General features: G+C 38.4%; 1 protein-coding gene across 1 annotated transcript; it reads right to left on the bottom strand.

Annotated features, from left to right (window-relative positions):
- Positions 1-1,724: 1,724 nt before the first annotated feature.
- LOC145775932 (rac GTPase-activating protein 1-like) lies at positions 1,725-5,606 on the bottom strand. The gene has a single exon (XM_082587342.1). The coding sequence runs from the start codon at positions 5,573-5,575 to the stop codon at positions 3,692-3,694; it is 1,884 nt and encodes a 627-aa protein (XP_082443468.1). The 5' UTR covers positions 5,576-5,606; the 3' UTR covers positions 1,725-3,691.
- Positions 5,607-15,047: the final 9,441 nt, after the last annotated feature.

A 15,047-nucleotide genomic window follows, 5' to 3' on the forward strand; every position in this document is an offset into this window, starting at 1 on the left:
CAATTTCTTTGCTCATGCCAAGTCTTTCGAGACCTATTTGAATCAACTTGTTAAACCAAAACAATTAATTGAATGAAATCCCTACAGACGTTTTATGTTGCTTTATAAAGTGGAACACAATTGTTATCCGCAGCTATCCGTAACCACACCCCAACTAACCATAAATAATTTAAAAACCTTATTTAATAGACTAGCCAATCAATATAGTCCAGCCGCCGAATGATTTGACCAGAAAAAAAATAATATTAAGCTGAAACTTTGTCAGGAGGTTCGATTGGTGATGTGGAGTCACCAAAAAAGCCCTATGATTCCTTATTGGGAATGTTGAGTTTTGGCCATACAGTAGCAGACAATTTTTGAATAATAAACATAATTATCTTAATAGTAGGGTTAATTAAGAAAAACAAGTTTTACTCAATGTGTCCGCCATTTGCGTCGATAACAAATCGGAGATGCTTCGAAAAGAACCTGCAAGAGTCATGAATAACTCTTTGAGGTATTTTGGTCTATTTGTTTTCTCAGATTAGCCTTAGCGCTTCCAAACTTTGGTGATGTTTTGTTGAAACCTTGCTCTCCAGGTAAAACAAGATGCCAAAGTCTAGGGTGCAGGTCTGGGGATGAAGGAGGCCATTCTTCCTTGGAAATGAAGAACGACACATTGGCTGAAAGCCAGTTTTGCGTTCTCTCAGCTCTATGTGAAGGAGCAGAATCTTGTTGGAATGACCAATTACGTTTTTTGAAGTGTTTCTAACCAATGAGCTGTCAAGAATATCATTTCGGTACGGTAGTTTTCTTGGTTCAATTTTATTCCTTGGTCTACAAAAATGAATTGGACTCCTTCCTGATTCGTTGACTGCGGCCCACACCATCACTGATGCCGCCCCTTGTCTCCGAGTGACTACCCGGGGTTCCACGTCACCATCTCTTGACAAGACATGAATCATTCTAACTGTTGAACTGATGCTGGACATCAAATTTCTTCTCATCGCTGAACACAAGGTTTAGGTAGCGTGCCTCCTTCAATGCGTGAGAGCAGAATTCTAGCTATGGATAGACCTTTCTCAAGGGTATTGGCATTTAGCAAGTGTTTGAATGGGCTCATCCTCAAATCCTTCTTGAGAACTGTGAACATGGTTCCATAGGCCACGTTCCCCTCCTTTGCCAGTTTTTGAATAGATCTCTTCGCACCTTTTCTCTGGTTGCTTTTATCAATTTTGAAGTTCTGGCACTTCGAGGGCGACCTTTGCCAGGTCAATTTTTGACATTTTCAATTTCTTTATACCTTTTGAGAGTTCTCCAGAACATGTTTTTAAAAATTTATTTTTAAGTCCTTGCAAATATCATTCCTTGACTTGCCTCATTTGAAGAGCTCTACAATTTAGCTATACAGTTGTTTGACATTGTAACGTTAATTAGTATTGATGACCGTGTATAAAAATGGCTAAAACTCACTATTCCCAAGGGGGAACCATGTTTTTTTAATTTTGTGACTCCACATCATCAATAGAACCACCTGGAAAATTTCAGCTTAATATTATTTTTTTCCGGGTTTGACAAATTTTTAAGTTCAACGACTGGACTAATAGGTTAGTCTCCATAGCACCTATTTCCACAGGCCATGCTACCGATCCTACCTTAACTTTCACCCAGCTTTCACCACTAACATTCACCTTATCTATTATATCACCCTGTGTTTCCTGTATTTATTTCACAAACAAGCAAAATAACACAACGATCTTTATTTATTGATGGACGACCTGTTTGCCAAATCCAATGGAAGTATTGCAAATTGTGGCGTTGTGACAACTTGAAAGTTATACAGTAGCCTACTAACGACAACTAAGCTCATGGTCTTAACGCCAAAACAAAGCCAGCCTTGGGTGCTGCGGACAAAATAAACGCTACATAGCGAATGAAAGCATGCACGTACAACATGGTAAACTTGCTGACGCGAGCAGACCATCAGCATAGCGGTGACATCATAAAAATATAGATAACGCTTTAAGCAGATATTTTTACCTTTTAAAGCATTGCGCGGGTGACAGTTGAGCAGAGCTTCTCAAATTTGTCTGTCACATTCAAGCTTCGAAGACGAGCAAGACTACCGGACAGTGCATCATGCAAAGAAGAAGTAGGTGCAAGGAACATAAACTAGATGGAGATCTTAGGTTCGGTTCCGCACGGTAACAAGCTAAAACATTGACGTCATGATGCAGCACAGTTATCTGTATGCAATTGCACACTTATCAGGATGCACAATAATTTTGACCTCACTTGCAACGTGAGGAAAGTGTTCGGTTCATATCGTATCCTACGCAAGCAAATGAACTTGGTGTCTGTACAATGGTCTACCAAAGATTGTGTGATCAAACACTACAAGCATCTTAAATGTTTAACCAGTTAGTTTGCACTTGCAGATGCGGAGTAGAATAACATTCCGAGGCTGGCGGTGAGCGTTGGAGATGTCAAAAGACAATAAGGCAGTAACCACAATGAAATACATGTAACACTTCTTTTCACGCTAAGAACAACCTTACTTTCAAGATGATGACGATAGACAAGTTACACAAAAACAAATAAAAAATCAACACAACGATTATAGGGGAAACGGTTGCTGCATTCTGTACAACCCCTATTTTGGTATGTGATGTAAATTTGTCAAAAACATGTAGATCCCATCCGAATGTTGTTATTCCGTCCATTGGTACGCGATGTGAGGGGACCTCACCAACAGAAAGCAACAACGAGCAGAAAACACTGAATGTTGCAATATGACAAAAAATCGACTAAAGGTGGCAACCTTGAAGCTTCTGCGAGTGGGATTTTTAATAGTAATTGAAATGGTTATAGTAAGCTAGTAGAAACTCGTTTGGTTATAATTAATAGTGGATCGTCGTAACATGAAGATTGAAATTTACTTAATATCTCCACGTAAAAGCTTCCGACAACAGTGGATAACATAACTGGCAAATATAACATTTCATTAGGTAAAGGTGCTTTCATAAATCAAAGCATTGACACAACTTTCAAAGCATAAATGTCAAGAGATAATACAAGAGTTCATCAAAATAACTGTTAAACACAGCTTTGAGATTGTGTCAAATACCTATGGAAACTATTCAACATCAGAAGGCAGCTTTTTTTAATTTCCTACACTTTCGGTAACACAAATTAACATGTAGCAGCACACTGCAATCATGCTACGATGGTTGACTGAACAAAATTAGATTACACACTGAATACTTTCGAAAGAGTCGACTCAAAAACTTTGACAAGCTGATAATCAGACACAGAATGGTAAACCTATATGTTAAGAAAAGTATTGAATGTAAAGATTACACGCTTTCGACAAAGGTTAGTTTTTCTACATTAGAGATTGTGTTTTTAGAAGTTCGTGCTTGAAGTGAAAGTTGAGAATTAGTTGTCGTAAACTCAATTTAACCCAGTTCTATAAAATATGCCCTAAAAATTCGACTTACTTTTGTTTGCACTGAAATGCACTGCAAACAAAAGAGTGTTGGAAACTTGGTTGACAACAAGGTTTCTGTTGAAGAGTTGTATTGGTACTAGTCCAGACAGCAAAACACGTTGTTTTTACATTAATTCAACGTCGTTGGCGTTCAATATTAATGCAAAAGGAGCAGGTTTTATTGTCTAGACTCTAGAGAATTGTTGGATCTTCAGATGAGTTTCAATTCAAACTGGGAGAGGCAAAGTACGATGCCTCCTTTTGCTTACCCCTTCCAAATGGAGTACCGCCTAAATACTTTTTGGCTCTTTCTGCAAGTGAAGTACTTGATGGCGTTTTCTTCGATGGAGATCCAATTGGTCCAAGCATACTGCTCAACTGCTTGTTAGATTCTGGAGTATGAACGGTGGCATGGTTTCTTTTTGGTGTTGCCATTGTGTTAGCTGCAGCATTCTCAAGAGCTTTGGAGTAATATTCTGCCGGAAGTTGCAGCAATCGAGTCACAACTCTCTCTTGGTATTTAGCTCCCTCCTGTAATTCTTGCATAGAAGGTTCAGCACACTCATAACCAACCAGTGATGGTCCAACAGCCTTTGATAGCCCTTCAATTGACATTCTAGTGTCAGGGCTGTCTATGACTCGTTGAAAATGAAGAATCAAGAACATCAAAGTGTCACGATTTGGTGGACTTAGTTCATTCATGACATCAAACATCGCTGAGTCTTCATCTTCTGCAGAAGCTTCAATAAACTTTGGACGCAATTTATATGTCAAAATTGGTTCATGTAAAGTTTCTCTCAAAAACTCTTTCACAAGAGAGCACAAAGCATGAACATCATTTATTTGCATCAAATTAGGGACAGACTTTCCCTTGAATTTTTCACGTAACTCTCTTACTATTCTGACCATTCCAGGCACACGGTACAGTCCGACCTCGTTCAAACCACGACGTTCAATCTCTTGCACTGTGTGGTAAATGATTGGAGGTATTTGAGGTGACTCATCAGAAACTAAATAGTATTCCAAGAGATTTTTATTGGGCACTCCAGAAGGAGAATTTAGAGATGATTCGCAAGAAAATTCTTTTGCAAAACTTTCACAGTCTGGATGAGTTACTAACCTGCAATCAACACATTTCATGGCTTTTTTTCCAAAATGAATGCGCTTTCCACATGGCTTGCATGTCTCTTTGGTTATAACACAAGGCTTCACCTGCATTTTGTGTTTAGCAAAAGACGGAAGGTTTGCTCTTATACTTGGAGTAGGAGCAGATGGCCAGAAGCTTTCAACTTCACTTTGTGATTCTGATTCTGAAGTAATGCTTTTGCGTAAATGTTCTCTCGACGGACGTCTTCTCCCTTGATGAGGGTTAGGTCTACTAAAACTCTTTTCGAGCTTTTCTATATGCATAGTTGCAGGGCCCTCAACTGTACAGCGTAGAGATTCATTTATGCCAATATCAGCCCTTACTTTCTTTGGTACAGTCTCATCTTCATCTTGCACCTTTTGCATTGAAATACGACCACGCTTCCATCGCCTACTATTGTGTGGTTGCCCTGATTTATCTAAATCATCTTCAGTCACATCGAATGATATATCAGAGTAGTCAGAAAGCATTGATCCAGTTTCGTCAATTGGATCAAGCCTGCGAGCAGTTCTTGCTCTACCGCGTGGTGACTTAAATCGACTGGCATTTAAAAAATCCAACTTTCTCTGCTGTTCTTCTGTCAAACTTGGACTTGTAGCAGTATCTGAAAGTAATAGTTCTCTCACCAAACCAAGTTGTTGGGCAAGTTCATCCCTTTCTTGTTCTGCCTGATGGCGATAACGCAGCTCCACTTCAATTTGCCTCCTCGCATGTTTAAGTTTAATCATTAGAGCATTTTTTTCAGCTTCGCATTTTGTTAGTTTTTCTTGCAAATCCACAGACTTATGTTCGGCATAGTTCCACTTCTTTCTGCAAACTTCGAAATGTCGAGCAAGTTGAAGCATTTCTTCTTCACAACTGCCATCTACAAGAGTTTTGTAAGCTCTCACTATTTCATCAAACTGATTCACTAAAGACAGCTTACAAAAAGCAGCCTCGCTTGCAGAATCCAATGGCATTTTGTTCTGTTATAACTAGTCAGCTAAGTGGTAAAACATTGCTGAAATACAAGCATAAAAATAAAGTGTTTCAAACCGCAGTGGTTGTCACAGAAATCTTAGCATACTTTAAACAACAACGGGTGATTAACTCTAGCAAACCATTCAACGATTAATACTAGAACGATTGAGAAGTTTCACAACCCAGGCCTTTGAGCTCCTTTATTTTTCTGACGACCAAGCATGGCCTACCAAAGCTTATTCATGGCGGCCAAATTCTCGCACCCCGCAGCCAAAAACAGGAGTTTTTAAAAAGTTGTGTTTTCAAAACTCCGTTCAATGATATCGCGTTTTATTTTAGGTTCACTCAAGTAAGGAACAACGTAAACAAGGCCCTGAAACGCATTTGCAGTTGTATTTATTTATAAATACACTGTTTCCCAAGTAGATGTAGAGAGCTAGTCTTCGACGTTTTACAGGTCGACGCTCAGACTTTTTGTGAAATTTTATAACAATATTTCTCATCAGCGTGTAAGAGACTGCCTTGTTTGTGAAAAAAGGTTGTGAATGCAAGTGAACAGAAGAAGTTTTACGTTAGAACGCAAGTGAAGAAAAATTTTTAATAGTGGAGTGTGGAAGCCGACAACCAAACATGGCCTGCCCTATGGGCTACGGCGCAGTAGTTTCAGGGGCCATTTAATGACTTCTCAGCAGCCATGGTCAATGGTCGCTGGGAGCTTAGTAGCCAGCTGGAAGCAGCAAAAAAGCACTATTATCAATTAAGCTCTAAAAAAATGCTCCTGGGAAGTGTCAAACTGATGCCTTTTAAAATATGAGATTGATACAGCTGCTCAGGGTTGAGAAAAACCCGGGTTTTTTTAAAAGCCCAACCTGCCCAGGTTTTTTTAAAAAAACCCGGCTTTTTTTGGGTTTTATTGTTTTTTTTTTAAAAAGATGCAAAAAAAAGGTAGATTCATGCTTATTTCACCTCAAAACTACTTTTTACGAATCAAGTGCCGTTCACTCACAGTACATGCTTGCATGACTCAATAAAATAATGCACTAGGGCTGTTGTTGCTTGAATGTTGCATCATCCATTAATTTCAAGATCAAGTTGGATGTTGCATCATCCACTGATTTCTATACCAAGTTGATGCTACCGTGGTAGAAATCACATTATTGCATCATTTGCTTTAGATTTGAAGGCAAGGAGCATTTATGCCATCATGTTCAAATATTTTTTATCATTTATATATATTATATATATATAGTAATGGATGAGCAATTGCATGGCCAATGGCTATTTAGGCAAATGCTCTGAAACAGTCATGCGTTAGAATCCAGAATCTGTAATTCGTAAATAGCTTCCTAAATTGCATTTCACATCATATATACAGACTACAGAAGAGTAGTACTTTCACCAGTTTAACTATAAGGCCTTCTTGCATAAATGAGTTTCAATGTAGTATACACAAAGTGGCATTACTTGATTTTTGTGTACTGTACAACATCCACTGCATTTTCAGTTTATTCTTGGAAATTTACTTCACAATCACATCCTTAAGTCCTAATTTAAAGTTTGTTTTAAGTGCCTTGTAGTGTTTTTGTTCATTTTTTTAATTTTCTAATAAAAATTGGACAAATATGATGCTCTGGGTTTTTTTATGGGTTTTTTTGGATTTTTTTAAGTGGGTTTTTTCAAAAAAGCCCACCCGGGTTTTTTTGGGTCGGGTAAAATACCGACAACCCTGCAGCTGCTACTCGCTATGAGTCACGGACATTCACACTTAAATTTGTCGAGTTTAAAGGTTATTTTGTTGTTGAAAAAAGCAAGTAAAAATATATATGTCATGCTTGAGTGAACAGGTGCAAATAGTCTCTGAGGCTACCGGTATATTCACGGATGCAACCTATTTTGTCTCCTAAACACTTTGTTTCCCGATTTCATCCCTTGAAAAGATCGAGCAAAATAGAACAAAGCCAAAGTCGCTGATTGGAGTTCCCGCAAACATTTTAAGACCTTTTTCTTGAATTAATCATTGAATTTTTATGGGCCACCACAAATCAAATGTGACTTTTTCTTTGTAATGTTGTCTTAAAATGTTTGTCGAAAGTGAATAGATCGTTCCAGTATGACAGCTTGTGATCATTTGTAATGGAGGATTGGAGGGGCTACAATCTTAACTTGATAACCCTAACCCGAAAGTGAGGTTTGGGTTATCAAAATAATCTTAACCCATAATTCGGTTTATCAACTGCCGGTACTATTTCAAAATACTTAGCGCGATCAATTATTTCAAGAACTGGGAAAAAATTTGAAATTTTGTGGCAACTCTGATCAGCGACTTCGGTGTTGTTGTATTTTTTTCTTGATATCTTCAGGGGACGAAATAGATTTTTTTCGAGGAGATTCTTAACCAGCAAAGTGTAAACTTTCAGCGTTGCCGTTAAAATCTAAGCTATAATTGAGGGATATCATAATTGATAAAAATCTCCCCAGGAAAAAATTCCTTGGGGAAAATATACTATATCTGAATAAAATTTCCTCAAAAAAAACCTGCCCTGATAGAGCAGTAGTCATCATCATCATTTAAGGGGGTTATTTTGCGAGTGGGTGTTTATTGTTCATGACAACCTCACACACATTTTTCCAGACTTTCAAATAAAACTGTCAACCTGTAAAGTCAAGTTGTCTACGCTGTCAAATCATCAACAAGATTGTAGCCTGCCCATGACAATGTACATGCGCAATAAGAGTGCCATAGAAATAGAAATTTTTGCATGGAATAGTTATATTTATGGCACCTTAAGTCAGTGCTTTTCAACCCCTAGGTCGCAACCCAAAACTGGGTTGCCGTTTCATTTGGCTGGGTCGCTGGAAGATGTGGTAATAAAAGATAATGTCTCTTGAGCAAAGTTAAAACTGCTTACCACTACTTTAGTTTTTGTAATTTCCACTATTCAAACTACGCCGCAGGTTTCACTACACGATTTTATCACACGCATTTTGGATGAAGTGTACACAGCAGCTTACACACTACACTAGGGAATTGTAACAAATAATTGCTTCAAAAACCACATCAAACATAAAGATCGCTTTCCAGAAAGTAGCATCATTTACTGTTTTGAATTAGTTACTGGAAGATACGGAGTTAAGGCTTTGACGATGTCCAGCTTGTCATAAAGGGATTTGGGTTCATGGAAAATTTGATTATCCCTAAAATTGCAAAGGATTTGGAATGGATGCACAATCCATTTGCTATTGATGTTGATATGTACCCTGCCTGAAAACTACAAAAGCATTTTTGGGTTTCAAGCGGAGTTTATTGAGATTCATTGCGACAGTGTACTGATGAACTGTTTTAAGAAAGAGGGTGCAACCTAATTCGTACCATGAACAATTTGTACCGTCAGTTCGTACCATGAAAAGATCGAGAGAAAAAAATTAAAAAAGCCGAAGTTGCTGATCGCAGTTTCCGCAAGGTTAGGGTATCGGAGTATTGGTTACGTGTCGATATCCGCAAACAAATAAACTGAAAAGTTCAAGAGAAAAAAATAGAACATCGCTGATCGCAGTTTTCGTTTTTCCGCAAACATTTTTAAATTTCTGGTAATGATCCTAAGAATTTGCCGAAGTCACTGATTACAGTTTCCGCAAACATTTTAAAAGGGTTAGGGTTGATCGGAGTTTCCGCAACCATTTTAAAAAGGGTTAGGGTGTTTCCGCAAACAAACAAACTGAAAAGATCGAGAGAAAAAAATAGAACAAAGCCGAAGTCGCTGATCGCAGTTTCCGTTTTTCCGCCAACATTTTTAAATTTCCTGGAATGATCCTAAGAGTTTGCCGAAGTCGCTGATCACAGTTTCCGCAAACATTTTAAAAGGGTTAGGGTTGATCAGAGTTTCCGCAAACATTTAATAAGGGTTAGGGTTGATCAGAGTTTCCGCAAACATTTTAAAATTTCTGGTAATGATCCTAAGAGCTTTTGTTTGTTTGCGGAAAACTTTGAAATGTTTGCAAAAACTGCGATCAGCGACTTCAGCTTTTTTTAATTTTTTCTCTCGATCTTTTCAAGGTACAAACTGACGGTACGAATTACGTTGCATCCTAAGAAAGACACCCTTGGTCAACTTTGGACAAAAGACAAAAATGAAGACTGTTGTGGGCACGCATGCACACAGCAAAAGCTCTCCTGCCATTTGTTACTACCTGCCTGTGAGCGGGTTTTCTGCGCTTACTCACATCAAAACAATGGAGAGAAATTGTCTTTAGCCTGAAGATGACATGAGATTGACACTGAACAAGATGGCTCCAAATTTTGACAAAATAGTTGAAGCAATACAAAGTCAAGGCTCACATTTATTAAATTTGACATTTTGTTGTTATGTTTAATCATGTTATATATGAGTGCATAGCTAATTTTTTCATGCTTACAAAACGTTGTGCGAAACGTAGTTTTGGAAATAGGGTCGCCAAATCTTCAATATTAATTTAACCTTAATATTTGGGTCGCCACAAATAAAGGTTGAGTTTGAGAAGCACTGCCTTAAGTACTGTATAACCACTTTCTTTTTTTTTTCTTTGTAACTTTATGTATCATCCTTAAAATCAGATTCACTTCTAGTTTAGCTCATTGCACTTTTATGGGTAGGTTGCATCCCACTTTTATCACTGTCAATAAATAACAAAGTGCATGAATTAAAACTACCTCTTTGCAAATTAACAACTTTCCTCAAAAAGTCCCATTCATTCCAAGAGACTGAGAGAGAGGTGAGAGCTCTCTGACCAGTGCTTCCACTTTTACAAAGCTAGATTACCACTTGTATTACCACATTTGTGCTCAGATTACCACATTTTTTACTGTGATTTTTTACCCGATCTTAACCGTATTTCGACTTACTTTTACATTAACACAGTGGCTATTTTTACCCACTTGTTGCCATAGTTACTATCAGGTGTTGTCAGAGTTAGGATTAAAGTTAGTAAGGGTTAAGGTAAGACTTAGGAATAAGGTTAGGGTTTGATCTTTACCCAGAACTAAAATTTTTTCTAAAATGCAAGTTTTTGTTTTCAACAGCTTTAAACTTTTCTCAAATTACGACAGAATTCCTTATCCGGCAACGCTATTATTTGGTTATATTTACACTATATAGTGTAAGATAAGGCCTAAAACAACTACTGTACTCAGTTTATTAACAGAACGTCCGAATTAAGAAAGCAAAGTACCAGTAGCTAAGTCAGAAATTTTGAAAGGGGGGGTTTTGACACTCGCCGGCCTCTTTACCAAAGGCGACACCCAGCGGCGGGGGGTCTGGGGGCCTCCCCCAGATAATTTTGAAAAATTACTTTAAATTTAATGCATTCTGAGAGCATTTTCAACAAAAATGTGGGTATGAATATTCCTGTAAAATGGTGCTGTCTGGTGGCATAGCAAAAGAGTAAGATCATGTTTTCTTGGGCATTTTTCGGTAATAAAGCTAATCTCCATGTTTTCTTGTTGCTAATTCCTGGCTGAGATATTTGAATGTTTAGCATTCGAAAAACTCGCTCTTTTAATGCAGTTTCGTTTAAAATTAGGCAAACTTTGTTTTAGAGACATAGAGACTGAAAGCATCATTCGCAATATCGTGACGTCACACGCGTGCCAAAGGGGGGGTTATAACCTCCCCCCTGGCTACGCCACTGCAAAGTACTGTACTTGACACTGCAGCTAGAATCTGAAAGACATATTATATTGACTATGAATATGATCAGTGGCGTACGCAGGGGGGGCATTGGGCCATGCCCCCCCCCCCCCCCCTTAAAAATGTTTTAGTAGTCAACGACGTAGATTAAGGCATTTAATATGTTTTGCATTGCTCTGTCAAAGCAATTACTGTAACAATGTTGTTTTATAGACTAAGCCAATACGAAATACATGGCCCAATCCACCTACCCCACCTCAGGTCTAAACTAAAACCATACTGGGATATCATGAAGACGTCTGGGATATCAATGGCCAGTGGCGTAGCCATGGAGGGGGGGGTACAACCCCACTTGGCACGCGTGTGACGTCACGATATTGAGAATGATGCTTTCAGTTTCTTTATGCTTGGGAATGATGGTTTCAGTCTAAAAAAAACTAGCCTAATTTTAAACAAAACTGCATTAAAAGAGCGAGCTTTGCCAATACCAAACATTCAAACATCTCAGCCAGGAATTAACAACAAGAAAACATAGAGACTTAGCTTTATTTCCGAAAAATGCCGAAGAAAACATGATCTTATCCTTTTGCTATGCCACCTGACAGCACCATTTTACAGGAATATTCATACCCACATTTTTGTTGAAAATGCTCTCAAAATGCATCAAATTCAAAGTAATTTTTCAAAATTTTCTGGGGGAGGGCCCCCAGACCCCCGCCACTGGGTGTTGTCTTGAGCGAAAGCGCTGTTGGGCTTCGCCCGTCGGTCGTCAAAACCCCCCCTTTCAAAATTCCTGGCTACGCTACTCTCAATGGCCCCCCCCCCCCTTCATAAAATCCTGTGTACGCCACTGAACATGATCACATGGTCACCCTACCTCCAAAGTCAAAAGTCAGGACGCATTCCAAAATCAAACCGAAAACAGCGGAACATGCTAGTCACATGCTATTATAAGTAGTTTTTTGCATATCTGTTCGATTTTGGAGGACAACAGTTTAAATGCTCTTATTTATTGATAGTATTTTATGTCAAATTTATAATTTTCACATTTTGGCAACATTTCCACACAAAATTTTCATATTACCACATTTTTACCACAAGCATGATGGAAATTCCACAATTGTGGTAATTACCACAAAAGTGGAAGCGCTGTCTCTGGCTGAGGGAGAAATTCAATTTAAATTTCTTTGCCTTCCCGCGGATGTATCATGTTGCCAGACTTAGAAAATAAAATTGGGTGTTCTCACTCTCAATGAAGTTGATTTCAAAGTTTCTTTGCGAAGGTGATAAAATCTTGAAAGTCGATGTATTTTGCTTTTGTTTGGGTAATAAATGCAACGCATAAAATGTTCTTCTTCTTCTTCTCTCGTGTTGTCGCTATATGTCAGGCAGTGATGGGCATTATCGGCGATAATCATCGGCGATAAATTTTTATCGCTTATCGTTATCGCTCAATTATTTTTTCAGTTAGGCTATCGTTTATCGTTATCGCCAAAGGCAATATTTGATTATCGCCGATAATTAATCGCCGATAAATTTTATTTCGGATCAACACACAAGTGGAAAGATCATGAAAAGTAATATTTTTACTAGCCACCTAGTTAATGAAACTAAAATTAAAACCAGTTCTTCTTCAGTGCCTGAAGTGTGTGTGCACAGGTCGTTATCAGGGGAGGGGGCACGCCCCCCTGCAGCGACGGCCCTGACAACACAATAATTTTTAGAGTTGCAAATTGCAATGCAATGAAATGCTTGCAACAAGTCTCTTGTTGTTTTGCTGCAATGGGCAATCGCGAGTGAATTTTACAATTAAAATGTAAGCGCACAGGCGGTACAGATTTTTTTAAAGCGAAGCGAAAGAAATTAGCAAGTGGTTTGTGAAAGTGTCGCAATACGAGGCCGCTTTTACATCGGAAACATGGTCTTTCGCGCCACCTCACGATCAAAACAAAACTACATTGCAAAACCTACAACCAGGCCCGGATTTAGGGGGGGGCAGAGGGGGCAGTTGCCCCGGGCCCCCCGACTTTTGAAGGGCCCCCCTATGTGGAAAAAATGTGGTTTTGTGTTATTTTTTTTCTATTTGGCCTTTAAAGTTTCTGCAAAATGCTGTGCAGTACTGGACTGATGCTACTGTAGACGTCGAGATGGTTTTTCGCGCCGTAGGCGCAAAAAATTTTTTTGCACGGGGGCCCCCCGATCTAAAAGTGCCCCGGGCCCCCCATCAGCTAAATCCGGCCCTGCCTACAACGTACATGCAATAACTTTCTTCGTACTGTATTTAACATTGACCGCAGAGAAAGCGTAAAAGGTGTAATGGAACTCAACAATTTAAAATCAATTAACCACATGAAAACTACAGAGATTGCAACTTTCATGTTTAAATATTCAAAAAGGCTACTTCCCACAACATTCAATGATATAATTATGTGTAAACAATCAAGTAGCCTAACAACAAGAAGTAATTCTCCTTATATTCCGATATATTGTAGAATTAACACTTGCAAACAATCAATACGGTACATGGGGCCAACAGTTTGGAACAAGCTTCCCCCTACTATAAGAAATGAATGCAAAACTGTAAAAGGCTTTAAATTAAAAATGAACAAGCTAAATCTTTCTTAAAATGATCCTAGGCCTATCTAAGAATTACATGCACCAAACATGCTAATATTATTTTTTTTGCCCAGAAATGATAGGCCAATGTGTGTAGATTCATTAGCAAAATAGTAAGGTTGTAAGTACTCCTATACTGGCCTTCTGGTTCTTGTGTTTTTTGTCCACAGAAGTTCTACAGAGTCTTCAGAAGTTTCTCCATCCTCTTCGACCAATCGCCATCTTTCGGTGAAGCGGTGGCCATGTGCTCCAACCAGTTGTTTTTTATATCAATATCTTGGACTGGATCGTCATGCTATTGTCTGATTATTTATCTATTTTTCTAACATGCCAAATTGGACTTCTTTATCACTTTTGTTATGATTTAACGTGTAAAACATAAACACGGTAACCCAAATTTATCATATTACTGTGACATGCCACTACTACTTCCCAGCTAGCGATGCCTGTCGTTTTTGCATTAATTCAACGTTTGCTAACGTTGGATCAGTGTCGAAGTGACGAGTTTAGCTGACTGGGTTTTAAAATTATCGCTTTATCAACGCAACTTTTATCAAAGCACGCTTGATATCTTCAAGACATAACTTCCCTGGGTATAATTGAATTTCCGAAAGATGATGATGTTGTTTTTGCTAGTTTGTTTTATTTGTTTTCGTCATTGTTTTCAGTGTCGTCAAGTTATAGCCTATCTACTGTATTTTGTGAGTCGTGCAAGGCCTATGGTGCGTTGCGCTTGAAATGGCTTTGCCCGTGGTAGGATTTCTTTGTGGGGTTTTCTTTGCCTGCCTTGCTCTTCTTGCTATGAGCTAAACGCATCAAGACGTGTTCCCCTTAAGACCATCAGCACTCTTGATAACGCACCATGGCCGATCTTCATAGCAACTGTCCATACAAATCTTAAATATATCAGCTAAAGCTATGTGGGCTAATAAAGCTATAGCCTAAATTTATTTTATTTTATTTTTATTTTTTTGTTTATTAACATTTTCTTTTTTTATTTTCTTATATCTTAAATTTTTCTGAAGGTGTTGCGACCGTGCCAAATTTTTTTTTTTCAACTCAATAACTTACTTCGGTCACAAGCACGTTTTTAACGTTCGCGTTTTGTCGCTTCTACCTTTTTCTCGACCTTTGCTATGTTGACGTGTATTGTTTTGATATGATGGTCAGAAATAAAAACAACTGAACTGAA

The sequence above is a fragment of the Aplidium turbinatum genome, chromosome 8, assembly GCF_918807975.1.
Source record: "Aplidium turbinatum chromosome 8, kaAplTurb1.1, whole genome shotgun sequence".
Classification (NCBI taxonomy): domain Eukaryota; kingdom Metazoa; phylum Chordata; class Ascidiacea; order Aplousobranchia; family Polyclinidae; genus Aplidium; species Aplidium turbinatum.